Raw genomic sequence first — 22942 nt, 5'->3', positions numbered from 1 at the left:
CGCCCCGTTTACGCCCCTGCTTCGGAGCATGCGCGTATCGTGACTGGCGGGCTCTCTTCTAGCCACCCATAATGCCTTTCCGCTCCCTTCCCACCTGACAAACACCTTTTACGAGGCCTTCCACGCCTATGGAGAGAAGGCCAACAGCGCATGCGCGCTCCGATCCCCTCCGGCTCAATCCTCCTCCATAGAGATACGAGTCCGACACGTCGCATTGAACTTCCGGTAAACACTAGAAATTGCAAGCGACCGTCGTATTTACGGACGTGGACTGGAGTCACTCTATTGGTGGTCTGTTTCCATACAGAACACAATTTGAGGTCATTAATCTGTATGCTGATGGACTCCCCGCCCAGGGCTTTTTGTTTTTTTGTAGCAGGAACTTCTTTGCATATTAGTCCACACACCCCTGATGTAGCCAATCCTTCTGGAGCTTACAGCAGGCCCTGTACTAAGTGCCCTGTAAGCTCTTGGAGGATTGGGTACATCAGGGGCACGTGGCCTAATAGGCAACGGAGTTCCTGCTCCAAAAAAAAGCCCTGTGTATGACTATTTATTATTTCTATATTTATTACAAGAAGGGTGATTGCACAGGAAAGCTCATACTTCCGACAAAACTTAGTCTTAAAGGTACCACTGAACTCAAACTTTGTTCTGCTGCTTCAAACCAACACGGCTGCCCACCTGGATCCATTTCCATATACTTAACGTTGGAAGTCAGAGTGGAACAGTAGCCCATTCCTAATTTTGAAGTGCTAGGTGGATGGCGAGAGCTCGTGACTCTATACTTCCCATCTTCTCTGAACTCTATACCTGCCGCTCCTCCCTCCCCAGGACCTCCGATTAAGGCGTCTTTCCATATTGCCAGAAAAACTCTCTGGTCGTTTCATGCCCTCCAACGACACCGCCGGGACAAGCGGCGGCTAGTTAAGAAGGGCGGTGTTCCGGTAGTTCCGGAAGGAATCCGAATCCCTAACTCGGCCACGGCTTGCGACTAGCCACCTGAAGTGACGGCGAGGGGTCCTTGCCTGGCGACGTTGGCAGGCGGAAGAGGAAGTGAACCGGAAGAGAGAGAGAGAGGGAGGGGCGGGGCCGAGGCGAGGCTTTGCTGCGCACTGAGAGTCTCTCCCTCGCCGCGGAGCAAGTCGGGGACGAAGCCCCGGAGGGTCGCCGCGCCTGCCGCCTCCGTTGCCGCCGCCATGCCGCTCTTCGCCGCCAACCCCTTCGAGCAGGACGTGGGTGAGTCGCGCGGGCGGCTTCGCCTGTGGACTTTGCCCCTGCAAGAGGCAGCTCAGGGAAAGGCTCCTTCGCCTCGAAGCCCGGAGGGAGGGCCGGGGCAGGGCGGCGCCTGCGACCCCAGGGAAGGGGCCTGCCCACCCACCCAGGGAAGCAGCTCCAGCTCAGGGCATGCGGAGAACTTCCCGGTGGAGCGAGGCCCCAGAAAGGGACGGAGGAGAAGCCGCTTGCGCCTCCTCTCCCCTTCTCTCAGATAGGATCCCCGTGGCTTTTCGGGCTCTGTAATGGTCAGAATAGGGATCCAGGACGGGAAAACGCATCATCATTTTTTGTTTGTATCCCGCCTTCCCCGCCGAAGCAGGCTCAGGGCGGCTTACGTGACATAAATACGTCATTGCAGTAATACGGCGATTAAAGTTCATAGCAATTAAAAGTACAATTGCAATTAAAAAAAACAGCCTAGTCCATATTCCGTCTCTGCTGTAAAACTGACTGTGTGACCTTGGGCCAGTCACTCGTTGCACGCCCGTCAGGGTCATTATAGGAGGCTAAGGGAAGAGCCGTGTAAATGGCTCAGATCTCATAAAGAAGCCCAAGTTCCGTTTCCCATACTGCTGTGAAGCCTAGTGGGTGACCTTGGGGCAGTCACACACTCGTAGCTTAGCCTACGAGAATCAAATGGATTAAGCCTCCTGTCTTATTCTGAGCTCTCTGCAGGAAGGGTGGGATAAAAAATGTGCTAGATAGATTTCTTGTGCGTGGGTTGGCTGAAGCTGCCAGGTGTGTTTCCTTGCTCTACGGTGTAGATATACTACGTTTTTATCCTCCTCCTTGAAGGTTTTCTCTTTTTTCTCATTTGCATCTTACTACAAAACTTTGTGGTAGCTGAGACTGAGAAAGAATGACTGGCCCAAGGTCACCCAGAGAGCTTTGCAGTTGAAGAGAACTTTGGTCTCCTCACTCCTGGTTTGATTTAGGAAGTGCTGTGGAGGGGGTTATGCAAAGGATCAAGCTATTCCTTTGTGTAGCAGAGACTCTATTTTGGAGTGTTGATTTTCTACCACTCCAAGTGGAATGTGAAATATGTTGCCTTTTTTAAAAAGTATTTTTGTATCTAAAAATAATTTAATTTTTTTTTTTGGCGTGTGTGTTCATGTGTGTGCATCTGGAACTCATGGTAACTTCTGGTGACTTTTCTGTATTTTGTCATGCTCAGCATGTTTCAGCAGTAATGGTGTTGAAGACAAGAATATGTGGAAATTTCTTATACTGGTTTCTGCCCTATCATACAGTACCAATAAATCTCTGTGAGGGCCAAATCTTAAGCTAGATGATGATGATATTGGATTTATATCCCATCCTCCACTCTGAATCTCAGAGCGGCTCACAATCTCCTTTATCTTCCTCCCCCGCAACAGACACCCTGTGAGGTGGGTGGGGCTGGAGAGGGCTCTCACAGCAGCTGCCCTTTCAAGGACAACTCTGTCAGAGCTGTGGCTGACCCAAGGCCATTCCAGCAGGTGCAAGTGGAGGAGTGGGGAATCAAACCCGGTTCTCCCAGATAAGAGTCCGCACACTTAACCACTTCACCAAACTGGCTCTCGATGCATGATTTCTGCCCTAAAAACATCTGGGAGATCAGGTTGGAAACAGGACACAGGGCAAGGTGCTGAAAATCTTTCCTCAGCCCACACCGGGATATAATTTCAGGGCAGTTTCATTGGAGAAAACAGTGCAAGGGCAAAGGCTTTACCAAACTTTTCCTCTTCCGTGGCCACTTTTTAGGGTCAGAATGTCAACAGGTCAGGTCATTGGTCTTCAGTATAAAGCTTAACTTTCCTGTAAGAAAAGGTTGGTTGTCAGAGCTTACAGAACTGTGAAAGCAGACAGCTATACGAAATGACTGGTCCAGAGTGGATAGTCTAGTATTCTGGAATAACAGTAACTACCCTAAACTAGTGATTCGCAGTGGTTCAGAAGCCCCACATAGCTCTTTGATATGCATCTGTTTCTGTTATGAGCACCGGTCTCCAGTGCTGCACACACATCATGTTGCAAGAAACATTACCTGGCTTGGTGGGAGGGCTTATGGTTGGCAGATAGTTCCCACCTTGCGTGCTGGAGTGACTGGAGGATGAGTGAACTGCAAGGGATGGAAGCAAAGGGGGCCCATCCTGTCCAGCAGTCCCCAACTCATCCTTCTCCACACATTGTTAAGTCTTCAATCCTATATACTGTTATCTGAGGGTAAGCCCCATTAAGCAAAGTGGGATTTTTGAAGAGCCCTGTAGGATGATACTGTTAATGTCTTCTCAGTTGCTGGGTTGGGACCTTTGAATCCGGTGGGCTCTTGAACAGTCCAGTTCTATCCTGGCTAGTGAACAGGAAAGGGAGAGGTAGGAAGAGCTCTTTAGAAATTGGGAGGATTTCATTGCTGATGTGGGCTCAAGGTAAAACAAACAGCTTTATTTTCAAAACCTGACAGAACTTGTTCGTTATGATTATATCAAGGCGGTAGATATGTAGAGATTCTGTGTAAGAGGCTGGCTATATAGCTGAATGAGAGGTGGTAGAATAGGGCATACCGCTGTTGAATGCTAACCCATAAAACAAATACTCCTGGGAAGTAGAAAATTTAAGATGGAGAAAGGTTCTAACCACCCCATCTCTTGCAGTGTTACAGTTGGACTTGATAGGAACTTTTAACAAAGGATTTAATTTTTTTTTTGCCAAATAAAAGTTCTGGAGAACTTGAAAGCTTTCACACTGTTTTGTGTCATCAAAAGTCAGACTTGAAAGCCCCAGCCCTTATGCCTGTGCTGGCAAATATAGTATGTCACAGAAGTGAGTACACCCCCTCACATTTTGTAAATATAAGTATATCTTTTCATGTGACAACTCTGAAGAAATTGACACTTGGCTACAATGTAAAGTAGTGAGTCTACAGCTTGCAGAACAGTGTAAATGTGCTGTCCCCTCAAAATTACGCAACACACAGCCATTAATGTCTAAACTGCTGGCAGCAAAAGTGAGTACAACCCTAAGTGATAATGTGCAAATGGGGCCCAGGTAGGTCACTGGAAGTTCCACATGGCACCTCATGGCAATGAACTCTCTAAGGATCTGAAAAAACGAATTGTTGCTCTACATAAAGATGGCCTAGGCTATAAGAAGATTGCCAAGACCCTGAAACTGAGCTGCAGCACGGCCAAGACCATACAGCTGTTTAACAGGACAGGTGCCACTCAGAACAGGCCTCACCATGATAGACCAAAGAAGTTGAGTGCCCGTGCTCAGCGTCGTATCCAGAGGTTGGCTTTGGGAAATAGACGTATGAGTGCTGCCAGCATTGCTACAGAGGTTGAAGGGGTGGGGGGGCAGCCTGTCAGTGCTCAGACCATACGCCACACGCTGCATCAAATTGGTCTGCAGGGCTGTCGTCCCAGAAGGAAACCTCTTCTAAAGATGATGCACAAGAAAGTCCGCAAACGGTTTGCTGCAGACAAGCAGACTAAGGACATGGATTTCTGGAACCATGTCCTGTGGTCCTATGAGAGCAAGATAAACTTATTTGGTTCAGATGGTGTCAAGCGTGTGTGGCGGCAACCAGGTGAGGTGTACAAAGACAAGTGTGTCTTGCCTACAGTCAAGCATGGTGGTGGGAATGTCATGGTCTGGGGCTGCATGAGTGCTGCCGGCACTGGGGAGCTACAGTTCATTGAGGGAACCATGAATGCCAACATGTACGCTGACATACTGAAGCAGAGCATGATCCCCTCCCTTCGGAGACTGGGCCGCAGGGCAGGATTCCAACATGATAACGACCCCAAACACACCTCCAAAATGACCACTGCCTTGCTAAAGAAGCTGAGGGTAAAGGGGATGGACTGGCCAAGCATGTCTCCAGATTTAAACCCTACTGAGCATCTGTGGGGCATCCTGAAACAAGAGGTGAAGGTGCGCACGGTCTCTAACATCCAGCAGCTACGTGATGTCGTCATGGAGGAGTGGAAGAGGACTCCAGCGGCAACCTGTGAAGCTCTGGTGAACTCTATGCCCAAGAAGGAGTGCTGGAAAATAATGGTGGCCACACAAAATATTGACACTTTGGACCCCATTTGGACATTATCACTTAGGGGTGTACTCACTTTCGTTGCCAGCAGTTTAGACATTAATGGCTGTGTGTTGCATAATTTTGAGGGGACAGCACATTTACACTGTTATACAAGCTGTAGACTCACTACTTTACATTGTAGCCAAGTGTCATTTCTTCAGTGTTGTCACATGAAAAGATATACTTAAATATTTACAAAATGTGAGGGGGTGTACTCATTTATGTGACATACTGTATTTAACTAAGGTGGGGAGAAGCTGCCAGGGCGTAACTGAATTACACAATAATGGTGTCCAAAAACATTATTTCTTGTGCATCCTTTTATCTTACTCTATCTTTTCATCCAATAATCAAGTATTAATGCTTATACGGGTATTATGAGAGAGATGAAAAATGGTTCAAATACCATGTGGAAAAGCTAGATATAACTGAAGAGGATGTTGCGCTGCAGTCTATTCCACATGACAAGACACTTTCTCTCCTGTCCATAGTTCATAGTGTCATCAGCTGAAGTCAGTTCTGATGGACATTTTGACATCTGAGGACAGATTCACATTTTACAGACAGTCTGTGGTGTTTGTGAGATTGTGAAATTGGTGCTGACCTTTGTTTTTATTAATTTGAGTTACATGTTTTAAAAAATATATGCAACATGTTCACTATACTGTGTCCAATAAAACGGCTACAATTACAAATAGTGCATTAAAATATAACAACCATATTATACAACATTATTTACAAAACATCATGAAGGAAACCTTTTCATGCTGAACCACTTATTGCCAGAGATAGATCTGACAGAAGAGTCTTAAGAAGCTGCCTGCAGGTATCCAGTGAAATAATTTCTAGAGCAACAAGTGTCCCACAGTTTCAGTGCTATAGAACAGAGTCAAATTTCAGATCCTTGCCAAACAGATACGCCATCATCCCATAGATGAGTCATCCCTAAACGAGTCCTCTGGCAGTCATCTCACAGGCGGGCAGCCTCCTTTAGATTTGTAGTTTGTGAAAATTTAAAGGTGGCAAACATTATAGGAAACTGGAAGCAAACTGGTAACCCGTATAGCTCTCCCAAGAATAGGTGTAATATGGGTGGTATAACAAGACAGGAGTTGCATTTGTTCTAGCTGAAGGTGTGACAAACTCAGGACAGAGGTACAGTTATTTGTGTGGGTAATTATAAATTGTGTACCCGTGAAAATGTATTAAACGCTAGGAGTGTGCTTTTCAAAATTAATTTGAAAACTCTAGTATGCCCTCTTGTCAATAGAAACTGACCTAGTCTTCAGCTGCTTCTATCCTGTGGAGGGCAACAGTTTCTGCAGTATCTAAAAATGCAGGGGAAGTGCTTTTGATTTTCAGTTAAACTAATTCTTGTTGAATCAAAAGAGTCTTTTAGATTTAGAGTTTAAAGTGGCATAGATGCTGTGATGGATTCGAATCCAGTAGTGCCTTAGAGACCAACAAGATTTTTTGTTTGTAAGTTTTTAAGAATCAAAGCTCCCTTTATAAGAGCTTTGAAATGTCCCTTCTAATTCAAACACTTTATACAGTGAGGAAGTCTTCCTACACTGATGATGACACAGTCTTCAGTGAGAGCCCATCAACTTCACTTTTTTAGGATACGGCTGATACATAAGAAGACTGATGCAGGTGTGCTTTGCTTTCTGGAACGAGTGAACGTTATAGAAAGCACCAAACAAAATAACTCTCTTGTTTAATCTATCGCTTGCTTATGACCCAAAATACCATGAAAATAGAAAAGATAAGATCTAAGGTAATTTTCTCCTACAGTTTTTTTTTTCCTGTGTTGTTCTACTGAGAGTCCTTGTATTCTACATTGCATACGACATCTCCAGGTGCACACACATGCGCATAAAAATAAAAAGGGAAAAAAAGGACAATAACTTGGAAGCATGCTACCTTCTGTGGCAAAGGCGAGGCCCCTAAAGCTGCTCTCTCGCTCAGAATATACACATAGAAGCCTTTGAAACTGGAACCAATGCACATACAATGATTTATGCAAATAAGAATATTTCACAGTCATAGCCAGTTTTCGAAGGTACTGTTCTTATTAAAACGTTTCCTGCATTCTCAGAAATACAGCAACATTTTTTTTTTCCTCTAGAAAAACAACGTGTCACTGCATGGGTGTCCAGAGTTTGGGGACGCCGCTTGATTTATGGTTGTGCAATAGATATTTCCAAATCACTTCATGCTCTTGGCAGTGCTATATTTCTTTCATACGAAGTTATTCCGATCAAAGTGTCTCGCCAGCCAGATGAAAGGCCCCCTCGTACAAGTCTTGAACTGAATGGCGGACGAGTGTGACTAATCTGTCCTTCTAGAGATGCTTCAGGGGAATCGTCTTGGCTTACAGTTTTCTGCTCGGAATAAAGTTTTCTAGGCCATTGTTAGTACTTGTTTAAGCTTTGCTGTGTTTGACTCTTGTTCTTGCTCTGTATAGGAGTCTGCTTATACAAGTACTAGAAGCGCAGTGAGGTACTGTAATGATCCAAGTTAGCTGCCAGCTGTAGATCTGTGAATAGATATCCTGTGATTTATAACAAAATAAATAGGATATGTGGATAAGGGGAGGGGAGGTAGCCCTTTCCAACCCACTCTGCTTTTGTTTATCTCAGTAATTCCATAAGAACTTCTCCTTGCCTATCAAAATGTACATGCAGGCACCCGGGGTGCAGACAAGATCCAAGAAGTCGATTCGAATACGGAAATGACTGTGGAAGGAAAATAACTAATTTCCCTGTATTATAATGCCAGCATGGCTGCAATTTACTGTCTTAAGAAAGAAAACTTTTGCACTTTTTAAGAGACCCTTTCCCAACTAGTCTGGCTGTTTTCTAGTTTGACCTTTTAAAAATTTCACGGGTAATTAGTTGTAGCTGCATTCGAACCTAGCAGACGAACCACCAAATTTATCTTACAGAGCCTCCCCTAGAGTTCTTAAGCGTCTAAATTTTGTAAAGGTATTTAAGTAATTTGTTATCTCAAAGATGGAGGTGTCTTGTTGCAAAAACGCAGAGATTTAGGAAGACTGCAATGGTTTTCTTTCCGTTACGAGTATGAATAATTTAACACTAACTACTAACGCTGCCGGTCACTATTTGAAATGCAGTTTGAGCTACGGTTTGGATAGAAAAGGAGCATGTTGGGTTCCTGTGTGGTCTAAAGTCAGCATGCAGAATATGACTGAATTTGGGTAAAACAGCTATGAAAGATTTACTTTTTCAGGAACTGTATTATAACATCTGAGATGATAATATCATTAGGGTTTGTAGAATCTTTCGGGATCAAGTGCTGTGTTCTACTGGAGAAAGTTTTCCTTCCAGACGTTTCGTTCTCAGCTGCGGAGAACATCCTCAGTGGCGTTGCAGCCGGAGCAGGCGCTCTGACCTTCTTGGCTGCTGTGCATTGAGTGAAGGCCAAGAAGGTCTGAGCGCCTGCTCCGGCTGCAACGCCACTGAGGATGTTCTCCGCAGCTGAGAACGAAACGTCTGGAAGGAAAACTTTCTCCAGTAGAACACGGGACTTGATCCCGAAAGATTCTACAAACCCTAATGATGTTACCAGTCGTGAAAACCTGAAATCTTTGATGAGATGATAATAGTTGCTGGTTTTATTTTTTTTTTTTTTTGCGCTGTTCTGTCACTCTGATCTTGGGCCTCTGCTTATTGGGAAAATTCCAACCTGTGTAGGGGTCATGGCTTTGGGAGCAGTATATTCAGAATTAAAATGAACAAGAGAGTACTTGTGTCTTAAAAGCGTTGACTCTCAAAGTCCTGTTTTTCTTTTGTAGAAAAGGCCACAAACGAGTACAACACTGCTGAAGACTGGGGCCTCATTATGGATATATGCGACAAAGTTGGTAGCGCTCCTAATGGGTAAGGTGCTTCGGCTTGCCAACTTCTCTGTGGTTTTATGTACCTGTTAAACTCCTGCCCCGTGGCGCAGAGTGGTAAAGCAGCAGTACTGCAGTACTGTAGTCTGAACTCTCTGCTCACGACCTGAGTTCGATTCCGGCAGAAGCTGGATTCAGGTAGCTGGCCCAAGGTTGACTCAGCCTTCCAGCCTTCCGAGTTCAGTAAAATGAGTACCCAGCTTGCTGGGGGGAAAGCGTAGATGACTGGGGAAGGCAATGGCAAACCACCCTGTAAAAAAGTCTGCCGTGAAAACGTTGTGAAAGCAACGTCACCCCAAAGTCGGAAACGACTGCTTCTTGCACTGGGGACCTTTCCTTTCCTAAACTCCTGTGCCTGTTAAGTAGTCTGAGTGTCTTGAACCCAGACCTTAGTGTCAGCTTTGCTGATTCCAGTCTTTAATAATAATAATAATAAAATTTTATTTGTATCCCGCCCTCCCCGCCGAGGTGGGCTCAGGGCGGCTAACAACATTTCATAAAAATTATACGAGTTTAAAATCACATTAGCTTTAAAACATTCCAATTAATCGAGTATTATACAAGTTTCCAGGTACTAATTCCATTTATAAATGATAATAGCAAAAGTCACCCAACAGCGGTCTCTCAGCCAGCAAAGGCCATCCTGAAAAGGGTGGTCTTGCAGGCCCTGCGGAACTGGTCAAGGCACCGCAGGGCTCGCACTTCTTCCGGGAGCTGGTTCCATAATTGTGGAGCTGCGATGGAGAAGGCCCGTGTACGGGTGTTTTGGAGTTTGGCCTCCTTTGGTCCAGGGATAGTCAGCTGGTTCTTCCCTGCTGACCTCAGTGCTCTCTGGGGTTCGTATGGGGAGAGACGGTCCCTCAGGTAGGCAGGTCCTCGGCCATATAGGGCTTTAAAGGTAATAACCAGCACTTTGTAACGAACCCGGTAGGTAACTGGCAACCAGTGCAGTTCGCTTAGCCCCGGCTGTATGTGCTCCCACTTCGGGAGCCCCAATATCAGCCTAGCCGCCGTGTTCTGCACCAGCTGTAACCTCCGGGTTCGGTACAGAGGCAGCCCCATGTAGAGGGCATTACAGTAATCCAATCTTGAGGTGACCGTTGCATGGATCACTGTTGCTAGGTCCTGGCGCTCCAGGAAGGGAGCCAACTGCTTTGCCCGCTTCAGATGGAAAAACACAGACTTAGCAGTGGTTGCTATCTGGGCCTCCATTGATAGTGAAGGCTCCAGTAGAACTCCCAAGTTCTTGACCCAGTGTGCCGCTTTCAGAGGCACACCGTCAAAAACTGGGAGAGGTATTTCCTGCCCCAGGGCGCCGCGACCCACGCAAAGGACCTCTGTCTTCGTCGGGTTCAGCTTCAGCCCACTCAGCCTAAGCCAAGTTGCCACGGCCTGCAATGCCAGGTCCAAATTCCCTGGAACGCAGTCAGGCCGGCCATCCATTAGCAGATAGAGTTGGGTGTCGTCTGCATATTGGTGACACCCAAGCCCATACCCCTGGGCAATCTGGGCAAGGGGGCGCATATAGATATTAAATAGCATCGGGGAGAGAACTGCTCCCTGCGGCACCCCACAGTCAAGTGTGTGCCTCTGGGAGAGCTCACCCCCAATTGCCACCCTTTGTCCCCGACCCTCGAGGAAAGAGGAAAGCCATTGTAGGGCTAGCCCCCCAACCCCTATGTCGGCGAGGCGGCGGGTCGGTAGCTGATGGTCGACCATGTCAAATGCGGCCGACAGATCTAATAACATCAGCACCGCCACGCTGCCTCGTGGTGCTGAGGTCAGCAGGGAAGAACCAGCTTTAGGTATGCACAGTGAGGTGGCTGTATTAAATAATCTTGTTTAAAAAAAAAACACAAACCCAATCCATTTTTGAGAAGGTTTCACTACCGGAAAATATCCCCACTTATATGTTATTTTTTTTGTGTTAGGGAATATGTCACAAACTGTTGACATAATAACGCCATCGGAGCATAAATAAAAAATTAGCATGTTTGCATAAATATTCTTTTCTCATAATAGGGAAACAAGCTCCAGAACTAGGAACAATCTAGTTAATGGTTCTCTTGTGAAGTTGCAGTTTCATTTAATAACCACTTATTTGATTACATGTATCTGCTTGCTACTTAGACTACCAATGCCATCCTAAGCAGAATTGCATCCTTTAAAATCTGATGAAATCAGTGGGCTTAGGACGATATAACTCTGCTTAGGATGGCACTGTAAGCTACCAGGGAAAAACTCTGGCTTGGATATTACAAGGTTTCCCCTGATGGAGATAAATCTTTCCACGCTTCCATCTCTCTTGTGACTTCTGAAAACCATCTGTGAAAATATGGGGGGGGGGGGGGGCTTGTAAATGAAATGCAGTGCGACATGGGTGGTTGCAGTATGGAGGGGGAGTTGGATGAAATCACCTACTTTCACATACCTTTGTAGATTGCTCATAGGATCTAACCCTATATTGGAACTTGGAGATTTGGCAGTGACTTCCTCCAATATGGGCGGTAATATGCACCTGAACGAGGACCTAGCAAGCCAGATTAAAATGCACAGTGCTGTAGTTGGGTTTGCATCAAGTTGTTTTTCATGGAACATTGCTTATTTCATAGTTAAGTAAGATAATCTCCCCTGATGTTGTTTTTCTAGAGCAAAAGACTGTCTTAAAGCCATTTTGAAGAGAGTAAATCACAAAATACCCCATGTTGCTCTGCAGGCATTGACTGTAAGTATAACAAGCGATATTTTATTACATAAATAGAACAATGTAAACTCATTTCAGAATGTTACGCTTATGAACAGATTTCACCTTTGAATCTTATTTGTATCTGTCCATGGAGTGATGCAGTAAATATTTGCCTTTGAACGAATGCTTTGGCATAACTTAACATATATTTTGTATGACAGCTTGTATTGATTTATTTTTCTCTCCCCAATTTCGTTTCTTAGCTATTAGGAGCCTGTGTTTCAAACTGTGGGAAGATTTTCCACTTAGAAATCTGCTCGCGTGACTTTGCCAGTGAAGTGCGCGTGATAATAAACAAGGTAAGGTGCTAGCAGTGAAAGCTAATTTATGAAAATCGCAATCGTGTCTTTACATCTTCTGACATTACCTTAGGTGGTTAGGTGGCAGGAAAGGATTTAGCAAGCTTGAATGGTTAGGGGGCAAACGGAAGAGGCAGGTTAAATTTTGGGGGTGTTACGAACGAGGCAAAGCTATACAAAACAGCGAAACGATTTGCACTTCTGTCACATTCATGACGATTTTGAAGGAGACTGGAGTTTGCAATATATGAAAGAGGCGTGAAATGTAGCGGCAGTGAGTGTAAGGAAAGAGCCAGGGCTTCTTTTGATCAGGAACACAGTTCCAGCTGGCTTGGCGTCAGGAGGTGCAGCCTAGTATGGAAATGATTCCTGCTGGGCTTTTTCTACAAAAAAAGCCTGTGTGAAACAATGGGGATGTCAGGGGGTGTGGCCTCATATGCAAATATGTTCCTGCCAGGCTTTTTCTACAAAAAAAGCCCCGGAAAGAGCCTTTATTCTCCTTCACAGTAGTGGAAGGTCAGGAGCATTAGCGTCTTTGGAAGCTTGTCTTGTGCTTGAATAACAGTGAGAACAATTCTTTTGCGAGCCTATTGCAAATATATTATCGATATCCATTTTGCTCTCAAGATTTTAGGTTGAGCTCTGTACAGGCAATATCTTTTTTTGTAATACAGGTTTCTTTTTGGACAACATACTGTAACTACATATATATTTGTTCCACTGTGCACAACATCCTTTGTGTTTTTGTTGCACAGGCTCATCCTAAAGTATGCGAAAAATTAAAAGCTTTGTTAGTAGAATGGTCGGATGAATTTCAGAAAGATCCACAGTTTAGTCTGATATCGGCAACGATTAAATCCCTTAAGGAAGAAGGGGTTACATTTCCTACAACTGTGTCACAGGTAAGCGATTTGGTTTGGTTTTGTTTCACTTGCGTTAGCATGTTCTTCTGTATCAGCAACATCTTTTGAAGTCAAGAGTTACATACCTGAGCTTGCTTGCCTTAAGGATTATTTAATTGAAATGTTTAGTTTCTTATCCTGACAAGGTTTTTAGAAGTATCTTATTCTGTATCATAGCATCATGGGGATAATTGTCAGCCCCACCTACGCAGGGAATTGTAGTAGTCCTAAACTTAGGGCTCTGTTAAAGGCAAATAAATAAATGAAGCATGCACAAGATGCCCAAGAACTTGGAGAACAATCTTCACACTGAGTCTTTTGCTTCCTGATCCAAAGGTACGCTCTCTTTTGCCATGCAGTCACAAAATGATTACAAAGATGGGGTGGATGGATGGGAGTGCTTATTTACTTCGTGGCTGATTTCTGGCTGAGACTCAAAGCAGATTACAAAATATAAAAAACAGACAGCATTCAACATCCATGAACAGTGTAATGAGACTGGGATTACAGAACTAGAAAACATTGTGAACTGCAAACCGTCTAAGGCTTGTTATGTTGTAAACGAGGCAGGAAGTAGGTTACAAAGGAAGAAGACGATGCAATAAAGCCAAGATAGGAGTCAAGTTGCACCTTTAAGACCAACTTAGTTTTCTTCAGAACGTCAGCTTTCGTGTGCTCTCTGAGCACACTTCATCAGACGAGGAATCCGGTACAGTGAGCAGAGTTACACATAGCTGGTAGTCAGTGACTCAGAATGCAAACTGGTACAATTCTGGTTGCATTCTGAGCCACTGACTACCAGCTATGTGTGGCTTTGCTCACTGTACCGGGTTCCTCGTCTGATGAAGTGTGCTTTCTCTCTCTCTCTCGGCTTGGCTTCGCGAACGAAGATTTAAGAAGGGTGCAATAGTCCACGTCTGCTGCAGGCTCGCTGGTGGCTGACAAGACCAATGTGGGACAGGCAGGTCCGGCCACAGCGGCTGCAGGGAAAAGTCTGATTTAGGGTTGGTGCTGTAGCAGTGCAATTCTTCCTCAATCTCCTTTTGTCCTCAAGACCAGCTATGCGTGCGTTCTCAAAGGAAGAGACAGCCTGGTGGATGGTGTGCCTCCATGCTTTGCGATCTAAGGCTAGGTCAGACCACTGGTGATGGTTGATGTGACAGGTGCTAAGGGATTTCTTCAAGGAGTCCTTGTACCTCTTCTTTGGTGCCCCTCTATTTCGATGGCCGGTGGAGAGTTCGCCATACAGGGCAATCTTGGGAAGGTGGTGGTTTTCCATCCTAGAAATATGCCCTGCCCAGCGCAGCTGCGTCTTCAACAGCAGTGCCTCGATGCTGGTAACCTCCACCCGCTTGAGGACTTCAGTGTTGGTCACAAAGTCACTCCAGTGGATGTTGAGGATAGTGCGAAGGCAGCGCTGATGAAAGCGCTCAAGGAGTCGCAGGTGATGACAGTATAAAACCCACGATTCAGAGCCGTAGATGAGGGTTGTCATCACAACCGCTTTGTAAACATTGATCTTTGTGCATGAAAGCGTACGTTCTGAATAAAACTTAAGTTGGTCTTAAGGGTGCAATTGACTCCTATTTTGTTCTACTACTCCAGACCAACACGGCTGATTACTTGGATCTGTAAAACCAAGATGATGCGCTAAAAATTGCCATGGACTACAATACTATTCCTTTATAAAAAATATGCCCCTAAATGTTTTGCTTTGTGCATTCTGGTGCATGTTAGAAGCGTGGGAGCATTCCCGACTTCCTCAGGAATGCCATTCCACAAGGCGGAAGGCACAGAAGGAATTCCTGTGTACATGGAAATGTTGATCGTTTGCAGGGTGGCACCTTCAGAAGCCTTTGCTCAAACAAGTGACGTTATCGTGGCAGGAAAGCTGCGGTTGTAACATGGCGAAAACCCACTTCCTTGTGACAGATTTCATGCATTAGGGTGCAAACAAGACATGGAAAAAAACCCCCTCGGCAATATATTAGGAAGAAATGAACTAGCCCAACACTTCAGATAGAAATCCTCCTCTACGCTCAATATTAGTTTATCTAATGCTGTTCACTGTGTAGCGCTGTGTAGAAGGATGAAGAACTCAAATTGTTTTCTGGCACCTGCTGAAGATGCTCTCTGGTTTGTTCTATGCTTTGGTGCTGCCTTTCTCTAACTGATTCTCTTTGACGTACACAGAGGCTGCTGCACAATTGCTTTTAAAATGGCTACTCTACTGCTGCTTATCCATGTGGATTTAGCCTAAGTTGTTTTCTTGAAAGTTCAACCAGTCCCTGAGGACTCTAAAACTGTTTGCGTAAGAATCGCTCCTAGATCGCTTGTATGAACCTTATCCCTGTATACATGACGGGCTTTTGTGCGATCTTTTAAAAAGCCTTGTCAATGTAGTTTGCTGTATTTCTCATTGAGTTTTAGTAAGAAGGTTAGAACTGAACGGTAGTGTGTTAAAATGACAGGGGGGAAAGCATTAGACTATGAAATGAATCTGTACAAAGCACGGCATATGTGGTTTCCCCCCCTGCTGTTTGGATTTGATTCAGTGCAGAATTTCCCCGTGCATTAGAGCTCTTTCACAAGTAATAAGGCAATAAAAGTCCTGACCTGGCTAGCCCAGTCTTGTTAGATCTCAGAAGCTAAGCAGGTTCAACCTTGGTTTGTTTGGATGGGAGACTATCTAGGAAGTTCAGAGTCGTGACACAAACCACCTTTAAATACCTCTTAACTTGAAAACTCTGAGGTGCCATTAGTCAGGTATGACTTGAGGCAAAAAAAAGGGGCCATAAAATGACCACGATAAGCACTTGGACTAAGCCTAATTTAATATATCTCCATTTGCATTTCCCCCAAGCGAGTTGTTATACAACCAGATTCTGGGAACAGAAGAGAAGATCTTGTGCAAGAAGAAAAGTACTCAGTCACCTTTTATGTTTCCACTTGTGCATTGCTGGATCCTTTGTTTGTACTAATTGTGAAGCATCTTGTGTTATGAATGATAATTACAGCTTTTGTAATGATACCATACACTAGGTTACCTCATTGCTTTTTTTTACATTAAAATGGATGATGAGTGTCTGAAGTTTCTTCCCTGTTTAAAACACCTTCACATTAGGGGTGCTGCAATCATTTCCACAAATGAGTTCACTAGGAGAATTTACCATAATTGACGAGAATTATTTTAGCAAGTTGATCCCAGGATTAGAGCTTGTTGGCGTGAACACCTTCCGGAGTTGTTTGTGGCTGCACAGTAGTTTTTTTGCCTAAGCCATGGGCAGAGATAAGGGTGATTAACACACCAGAATGAAGCAATAATGCATGGCAATTGGTTGGGTAACTTACAGTGCAATCCTAAGGATACTTTCCTGGGAGGAAGCCCCATTGAATAGGCTGTAATAGAATTCAGAGTAGACTTGCTTAGGATTGCTCTCTTAATCTTTTAGAAGGAGAGCAGATCATTGAGCAGTGTGTGTGTATGTGTGTGGGGCGGGGAGGGAGGGGGGGGGATGGGTGGATGGATGGATGGTAGCCACAAATGCCAGTAGAAGATGAAGAAGATATTGGATTTATATCCCGCTCTCCACTCCAAAGAGTCTCAGAGCGGCTCACAATCTCCTTTACCTTCCTCCCCCACAACAGTCACCCTGTGAGGTGGGTGGGGCTGGAGAGGGCTCTCACAGCAGCTGCCCTTTCAAGGACAACCTCTGCCAGAGCTATGGCTGACCCAAGGCCATGCTAGCAGGTGCAAGTGGAGGAGTGGGGAATCAAACCCGGTTCTCCCAGATAAGAGTCTGCACACTTAACCACTACACCAAACCGGCTCTCTATTTATTCAGTAAACTTGAATAAATTTTACTGAAGTACTTCTAAGGTACAATTAGAACAAATAATAGATAAAGAAAAAGTAGAATGGGGCTTAAATCCTTATTCCTAGGAGTAAGCTTCTTGAATAAAAGGGAACTTCTGTCTGAGTAGACCTGCTTAGTATTATTATCTGAGTCCTCAAGGTTTACAGTTCCCAGGCATAGAATAAATAAGTGGAACATTTGCAAAAGCATCCAGTTTTCCTATGTATCCTCCCCCCCCCCCCCCCCACAATGTTATTTCATCTTTCCTGCACTCTGCCATGTGGTGTAGTAGTTAACAGTGGTCTGGGCTTTGGGATGCCCAGGTTTGAATCCCTGCTCTGCTATGGAAGCTTGCTCGGTGATCTTGAGCCAGTCATGCACACTCAGCCTAATGTATCTCACAAAATTCTTGTGACGATAAAGTGGAACAGAGATGAAGCAACTTTGGGTCCCCTTTGGGTTTGAGAAAGGCAGGGTAGGAATTAAGTAAATAAAAATAGTCTCTCCCCTCTTCCTGCTTTCTTCTGTTCCTTCCACACACACACCCCGCCCAGCCGACCTAAGAGGGGAGGGGCTGTGGCTCAGTGGTAGAGCATTTACTTGGCATGCAGAAGGTCCCAGATTCAATCCCCAACATCTCCAGTCAAAGGATCTGGCAATAGGTGATGTGAAAGACCTCTGCCTGAGACCCTGGAGAGATGCTGCCAATCTGAGTAGACAATATTGACTTTGAAGGACCGAGGGTCTGCTTCAGTATAAGGCAGCTTCATGTGTCCTTTAAGCTACCTCTATCTTCATCTTCTCCTTACTACTTGTTTTAGGGTCAGCTTTGGAAAACTCCACCTGCAAGAAACCATGACATTGCAGGGAATGCTTGGAAATAAATAATTAAAAGAAAAAACAGTTAGAATTCATTTTAAAATGAATTCATTTTGGAAGACATTTGTGATAGATTTTAAGTTTGGTTGCAGAGGAACGAATTAAGCCTCTGCTGCATCGTCATCATCAGGCAGTAAGAGACAGATATGCATGCATCCCCCTTAGTATGTTAGTGTGCTGTTGTTCAGCGAACTCCAGTGACTGGCTTGATGGCTTAGCAATCACCAGTAAACGGGGTGGTACATTCACAACCGGCAGTTGAGTCGATCCAACTATGTGCATTCCTAGTTTGCATATTTTTCTGATCTTTTTGAGAGGTTGTGATGCAGTAGTATAGAGAAACTAGCTGGTAGTTGTCTTTTGAGTGTTGTCTCTTTTAAAAAACGAGGTCTTTTCATGACATGGATGCTGTGGCTCCTGGAGTTTGAGAAGTTACCAAACAAGACCACTGAGAATTTTGTGTGTGTGTTTGAGTTTTAAAAAAATTGTCTTGGACAAATGGGAGCATAGCATTTGAAACAGAAGTCTGGGTTTGGTTCTAGCCAAGCCCACATGAGTGCCCTTGGAGAAGAAAGTTAGGAAGGATGGGAAATTGCACTTCTGAAAGCAAATAACTTGGAAGCTGTATAGCCACAGGCATCTATCAAATCTTAGCATTTGGAATGGAAACATGGAAAAAATAATAAGAGCTAATCTTGAAGTACTGCTTTCTTGGTACTGCTGATCTACCTACCCTTCCCTGAATGGGATGATGCAGGCTAGCCTGATCTCATCAGATCTGGGAAGCTAAGCAGAGTCAGCTCTGGATAGTACTTAGATCACAGCACCACCAAGGAAGTCCATGGTCATTATGTAGAGGTAGGCAATGGCAAACCACCTCTTATCTTGAAAACTCTTTGGAGCCCCCATAAGTCAGCTGTGACTTGACAGCACCTTATACAAACTGAACTGCCTTACAGGACCGTTGTAAGTTTCTAGGGTACTTTATAGGAAGCACTTAATGTGAAGTGCATTATGTAAAGCCTTAGTAATATAAGGACTTTACTCTTGTTTTCATGGAGTTTTAATGGTGCTGAATTGTCCCTGATTGCACCTCAGTGACACCTCAAGAAACATGAGAACCTCAGTGGATGTTAGGAAACTGTTTATTAGCAAGAAATGCACTAGCTTTTGTCCGGGGCAGTGATGCTCTGTATTCTTGGTGCTTGGGAGGGGCTACAGTGTAAGGGCTTCTGGTGTCCTGGCCCCACTGATGGACCTCCTGATGGCACCTGTTTTTTTTGGCCACTGTGTGACACAGAGTGTTGGACTGGATGGGCCATTGGCCTGATCCAGCATGGCTTCTCTTATGTTCTTCTGTGACACAGAGTGTTGGACTGGATGGGCCATTGGCCTGATCCAACATGGCTTCTCTTATGTTCTTCTGTGACACAGAGTGTTGGACTGGATGGGCCATTGGCCTGATCCAACATGGCTTCTCTTATGTTCTTACGTGACACAGAGTGTTGGACTGGAGGGGCCACTGGCCTGATCCAACATGGCTTCTCTTATGTTCTTATGTGACACAGAGTGTTGGACTGGATGGGCCATTGGCCTGATCCAACATGGCTTCTCTTATGTTCTTAGCTTGAAGCATTGTGTATATATCAGGAGCCCAGTTTCCAAACTAAATGGGCAGTTTCTGCCAGTCCCCCTCCCTCTCCTGTTGTATACTCCCCATGTCATTCCTCAGGGTCCCCTGTCCCTCAGGAGTGACAGTTTGTGAGGAACAGTGAGCTGCAGTAGGAGAGGAATTTCCTGCCAGTGGAAAATGTAGTCCGGATTCAACCCAGTTGAGACTGAGAAGAGTTCCACGGAGGTTCTGGCTCAGATTGTGGCAATGCTGCTTATAGCCTTCCTCAGTTACATCAAGTAATGTCTCTGATCTGTCTCTCAGGACCTGAGTTGGCATTTGCACAGGAGTCTGTGTAAATGACATTATCTTGTGACAAAATTGAATAAGAATTGCTACTGTGGAGAAGGGAGGTGGGAGTTACTGCCTAAAGAATTTGAGTCAGAGCATTTCAGCCTTTAAAACCTTTCTTTTGACATTCCTCTTGTCTTCCTGTTAAAGTTTTTGGGGCAAAAGGCTTACCTGGGACAGCATATTGATATTGCCGTTACATTTTACAGAGTGTCTCAGCTGCTGCCAAGAATGGCGTCTCATCAAACAAGAACAAAGAAGACGAAGATATAGCTAAAGGTAAAGCATTAGTAACTGAGATCTTTAGAAACATTTCAGATGTTATATTGTTGATCTTGAAATTGCCGTTGGCCGCTTCAAGTGTATAATGTTTTCCTTTTACAGGAAGCCTAACCCACGTAGTGGAAAGAACTAGAGTGGGAATACAAGGATGGGAGCAATGTGTTTTTAAGGTTGTGGAGGCTGTGGGGAAATGGGACGTGCTATTAGTGAGGGATGTGGGCCTTCGAACTTGGACGTTTCTAAACCTACTTTCCCCCCTTTGTCGAGGGCTCGACGTATTAGCCATCTCTTACAGCCATTTCTACAAGCTTTAGCAGTTTGCATTGCATTTCTGAAGCGAGTCAAGAGCTGACACAGGTTGCCTGTCAGCAGTTTCATATTTGAAGCCTTAGATGTCCATGGCTCTTGCCAGTGAATTGTGGAAGCTCTCCGTGCTGAATGGTAGCTGCTTCCCTCAGCCCAGAGAACTGACTTAGCGAGTTAACACCGCTTGCACATTGCTTTCTTGAATGTACTGGATGTCAGCCATAGTTGGTTGTATACAGACGTACAGAACATTCTCATCTGTAAATTATAATCTTCAAATATTAAGCCATATGTCCCCGGGCACGTGTGCCAGTCAGCAGTACAACAGACCAGTTTTCTCAGCTTGTGGGGCAAGTCCCTTGTCTAGCCTTTTTTCCCTTGTCGAGATATGCTTTTTCTTCTATATCTGTATGGGGAGGGGAATTAGAGATGAACTTCTTCTTTTTTAAAATGAAAGCTGGGAATTCAGAGAACCTCCTAAGTCTGGCCTTATAAAGCTCCAGCAATCTGTCTATATTTTAATGCCTTTTGCGACAGAACTGGCCCAATTCTGCCTTCAGACCCGGTCCCGTCAACTCCCTATTGAGTCGCCAACTCCTGGAGGGAGCTATTTCCCCTCCGGCCACTTGGGCTCGCTGCCACCACCTGCTCAGTCTAGGGGTTCAGATTGAGAGGAACAGGACTCCCAATCCCCTTCTCCAGCTCTGAGGCCAGGCCTCAAGGTCCTCTGCCACCCTGTACTTGGGTATCACAGAGACCACAGCACTTCTTTGGGGAACCCCCGGAGGATTGGCACCTTATCCAACTGCATGCCTTCCCCCTTCCCCGGGGCCCCCTTCATAAAGCAGCGTAGTCTAAAGCGGTTGGGGATCTATGTGGTACAGAGTTTGACTGCCAACTTTCAAAACAGTAAAAATGTTTAATAAGAAGAGAAAGAAAAAAATAAAATAAAAACAAAAACAGTTACATGTAAAAGTTTAGCACAGCACCTGAACAGCCACCCGAGGGACAAATAAAGGTGGATATAAACGCATCCTCTCGCCCTGGTGTAAACTTGCCCTACCTTGTGAATTACTACATGGGGTCCATTCCGCCTCTCCCACAGGCAGGAGCCCACAGACTGGCAACCTCTCTCCTTGTGCGCCAGCCGAGGACTGCCCTTTTCCCGCCTAACTGAAATAAAAAAACCCAAAGAACTTCCTGCCCCTCTAGGAGGCTTTCCCCTTAAGAGTTGCTGGTTTAACTCCACAAGGGAGAAGGGAATGAGGGGAAGGCTAAAGAACTTCCTGCCCCTCTAGGAGGCTTTCCCCCTAGAGGCGCTGGTTTAACTCTGGAAGGAAGGGGGGGGGATGAAGGGTAGGCTAGGCCACAAAGCCTGCTTTAGTAGTTTCAGGTTCCCCTCCAACCAAGCACCAACATTACCTAAGATGGCGTTTCTCCACACCTTTGGGGGAAAAAAAGGAGGAGGGTGCTGCGATGCCACCAGTGATGGCAGCGCCCTCCATTGAAAAATTGTCATTATTGAAGGCACATGCATAAGAAAACAAACTGGTTCCACAAGGAGTACAGAAATGCCTACACATATTCCAATGCTTGTGGATAATCTTCCAAGAAAATCAGGAGTAAGTCAAGTTTGTGGAAAAGCCCTTACATTAGATTTATGGGGAGGAATTCATAATGACCACTCATCTATATGGTATTTGGGGGCAGAAGGATCTTGGAACTGTTACTTTACTCCCGTGCATTGCTGTAGAAGGGAAGCAGAGGTCCCGTTCGATTACTTTTCTAATTCCAGCGTTGGATTAGTAGTACCCTGATCTTCACATGTAAGAGCAGCCAAAGGTCTGAAGTGTATGTGGCCCCAGAAACTAGAATAAGTTTATTAGGCTGTCCCAAACTCAAAAACTTGAAGAAACATGACCGTAACAGTGTAAAAGATGTAATCAGCACATTTCGTCTTTTGTTTGGACTACAAAAGAGGTTTGTGTGTGTTTCTTTTCTGATCATAGCAATTGAGTTATCTTTGCAAGAACAAAAACAGCAGCAAACGGAAACAAAATCTTTATACCCATCTGTAGAAGTTCAGCAGAACAATCAGAAGATCTCAAGGAAGGTGCGGGCTTTGTATGACTTTGAAGCTGTCGAGGACAATGAACTCACCTTTAAGAGCGGCGACATTATTATTGTTTTGGATGACAGGTATATTCTGTTTCAATCAAAGTTTGTATGGGGAAAGGGAAGTAGCTATTGAACTCAAGTTTTTTCTTGCTGCCTGCACTCCCTACTCTTCGTACTCAATACATGCTACACTGTGAGCTTCTGTTCTGCTGATGATTTCTAAAGCATATTTTTAACTACATTTGGATCACAATTCTTAAAGGCTGTCCTGTGGATCTTCTCTTACATTACAGGATAGCCTACATTCTTGACTGGAATTAT

The 22942-nt window shown here is 44.9% G+C and overlaps 1 protein-coding gene across 3 annotated transcripts in view; it reads left to right on the top strand.

Annotated features, from left to right (window-relative positions):
* The first annotated feature begins 1082 nt into the window (after positions 1–1082).
* STAM2 (signal transducing adaptor molecule 2) overlaps positions 1083–22942 on the top strand; it is a 43128-nt gene continuing 21268 nt past the window's right edge. Inside the window, exons 1-7 of one of the 3 annotated variants that reach the window (XM_060256984.1) lie at positions 1083–1239; positions 9168–9252; positions 11919–11994; positions 12219–12314; positions 13070–13216; positions 20125–20194; positions 22582–22702. In XM_060256984.1, coding sequence (XP_060112967.1) covers positions 1200–1239; positions 9168–9252; positions 11919–11994; positions 12219–12314; positions 13070–13216; positions 20125–20194; positions 22582–22702 — 635 coding nt within the window. In that variant the 5' untranslated portion in view covers positions 1083–1199. Of the gene's footprint in view, positions 1240–9167; positions 9253–11918; positions 11995–12218; positions 12315–13069; positions 13217–20124; positions 20195–22512; positions 22703–22942 lie in introns of all 3 variants that reach the window. The other 2 variants (XM_060256981.1, XM_060256983.1) reach the window with 2 other exon arrangements.

This window comes from Heteronotia binoei, chromosome 16 (genome assembly GCF_032191835.1).
Source record: "Heteronotia binoei isolate CCM8104 ecotype False Entrance Well chromosome 16, APGP_CSIRO_Hbin_v1, whole genome shotgun sequence".
Classification (NCBI taxonomy): Eukaryota; Metazoa; Chordata; class Lepidosauria; order Squamata; family Gekkonidae; genus Heteronotia; species Heteronotia binoei.
This window is presented reverse-complemented; position numbering and strand designations above follow the sequence as displayed.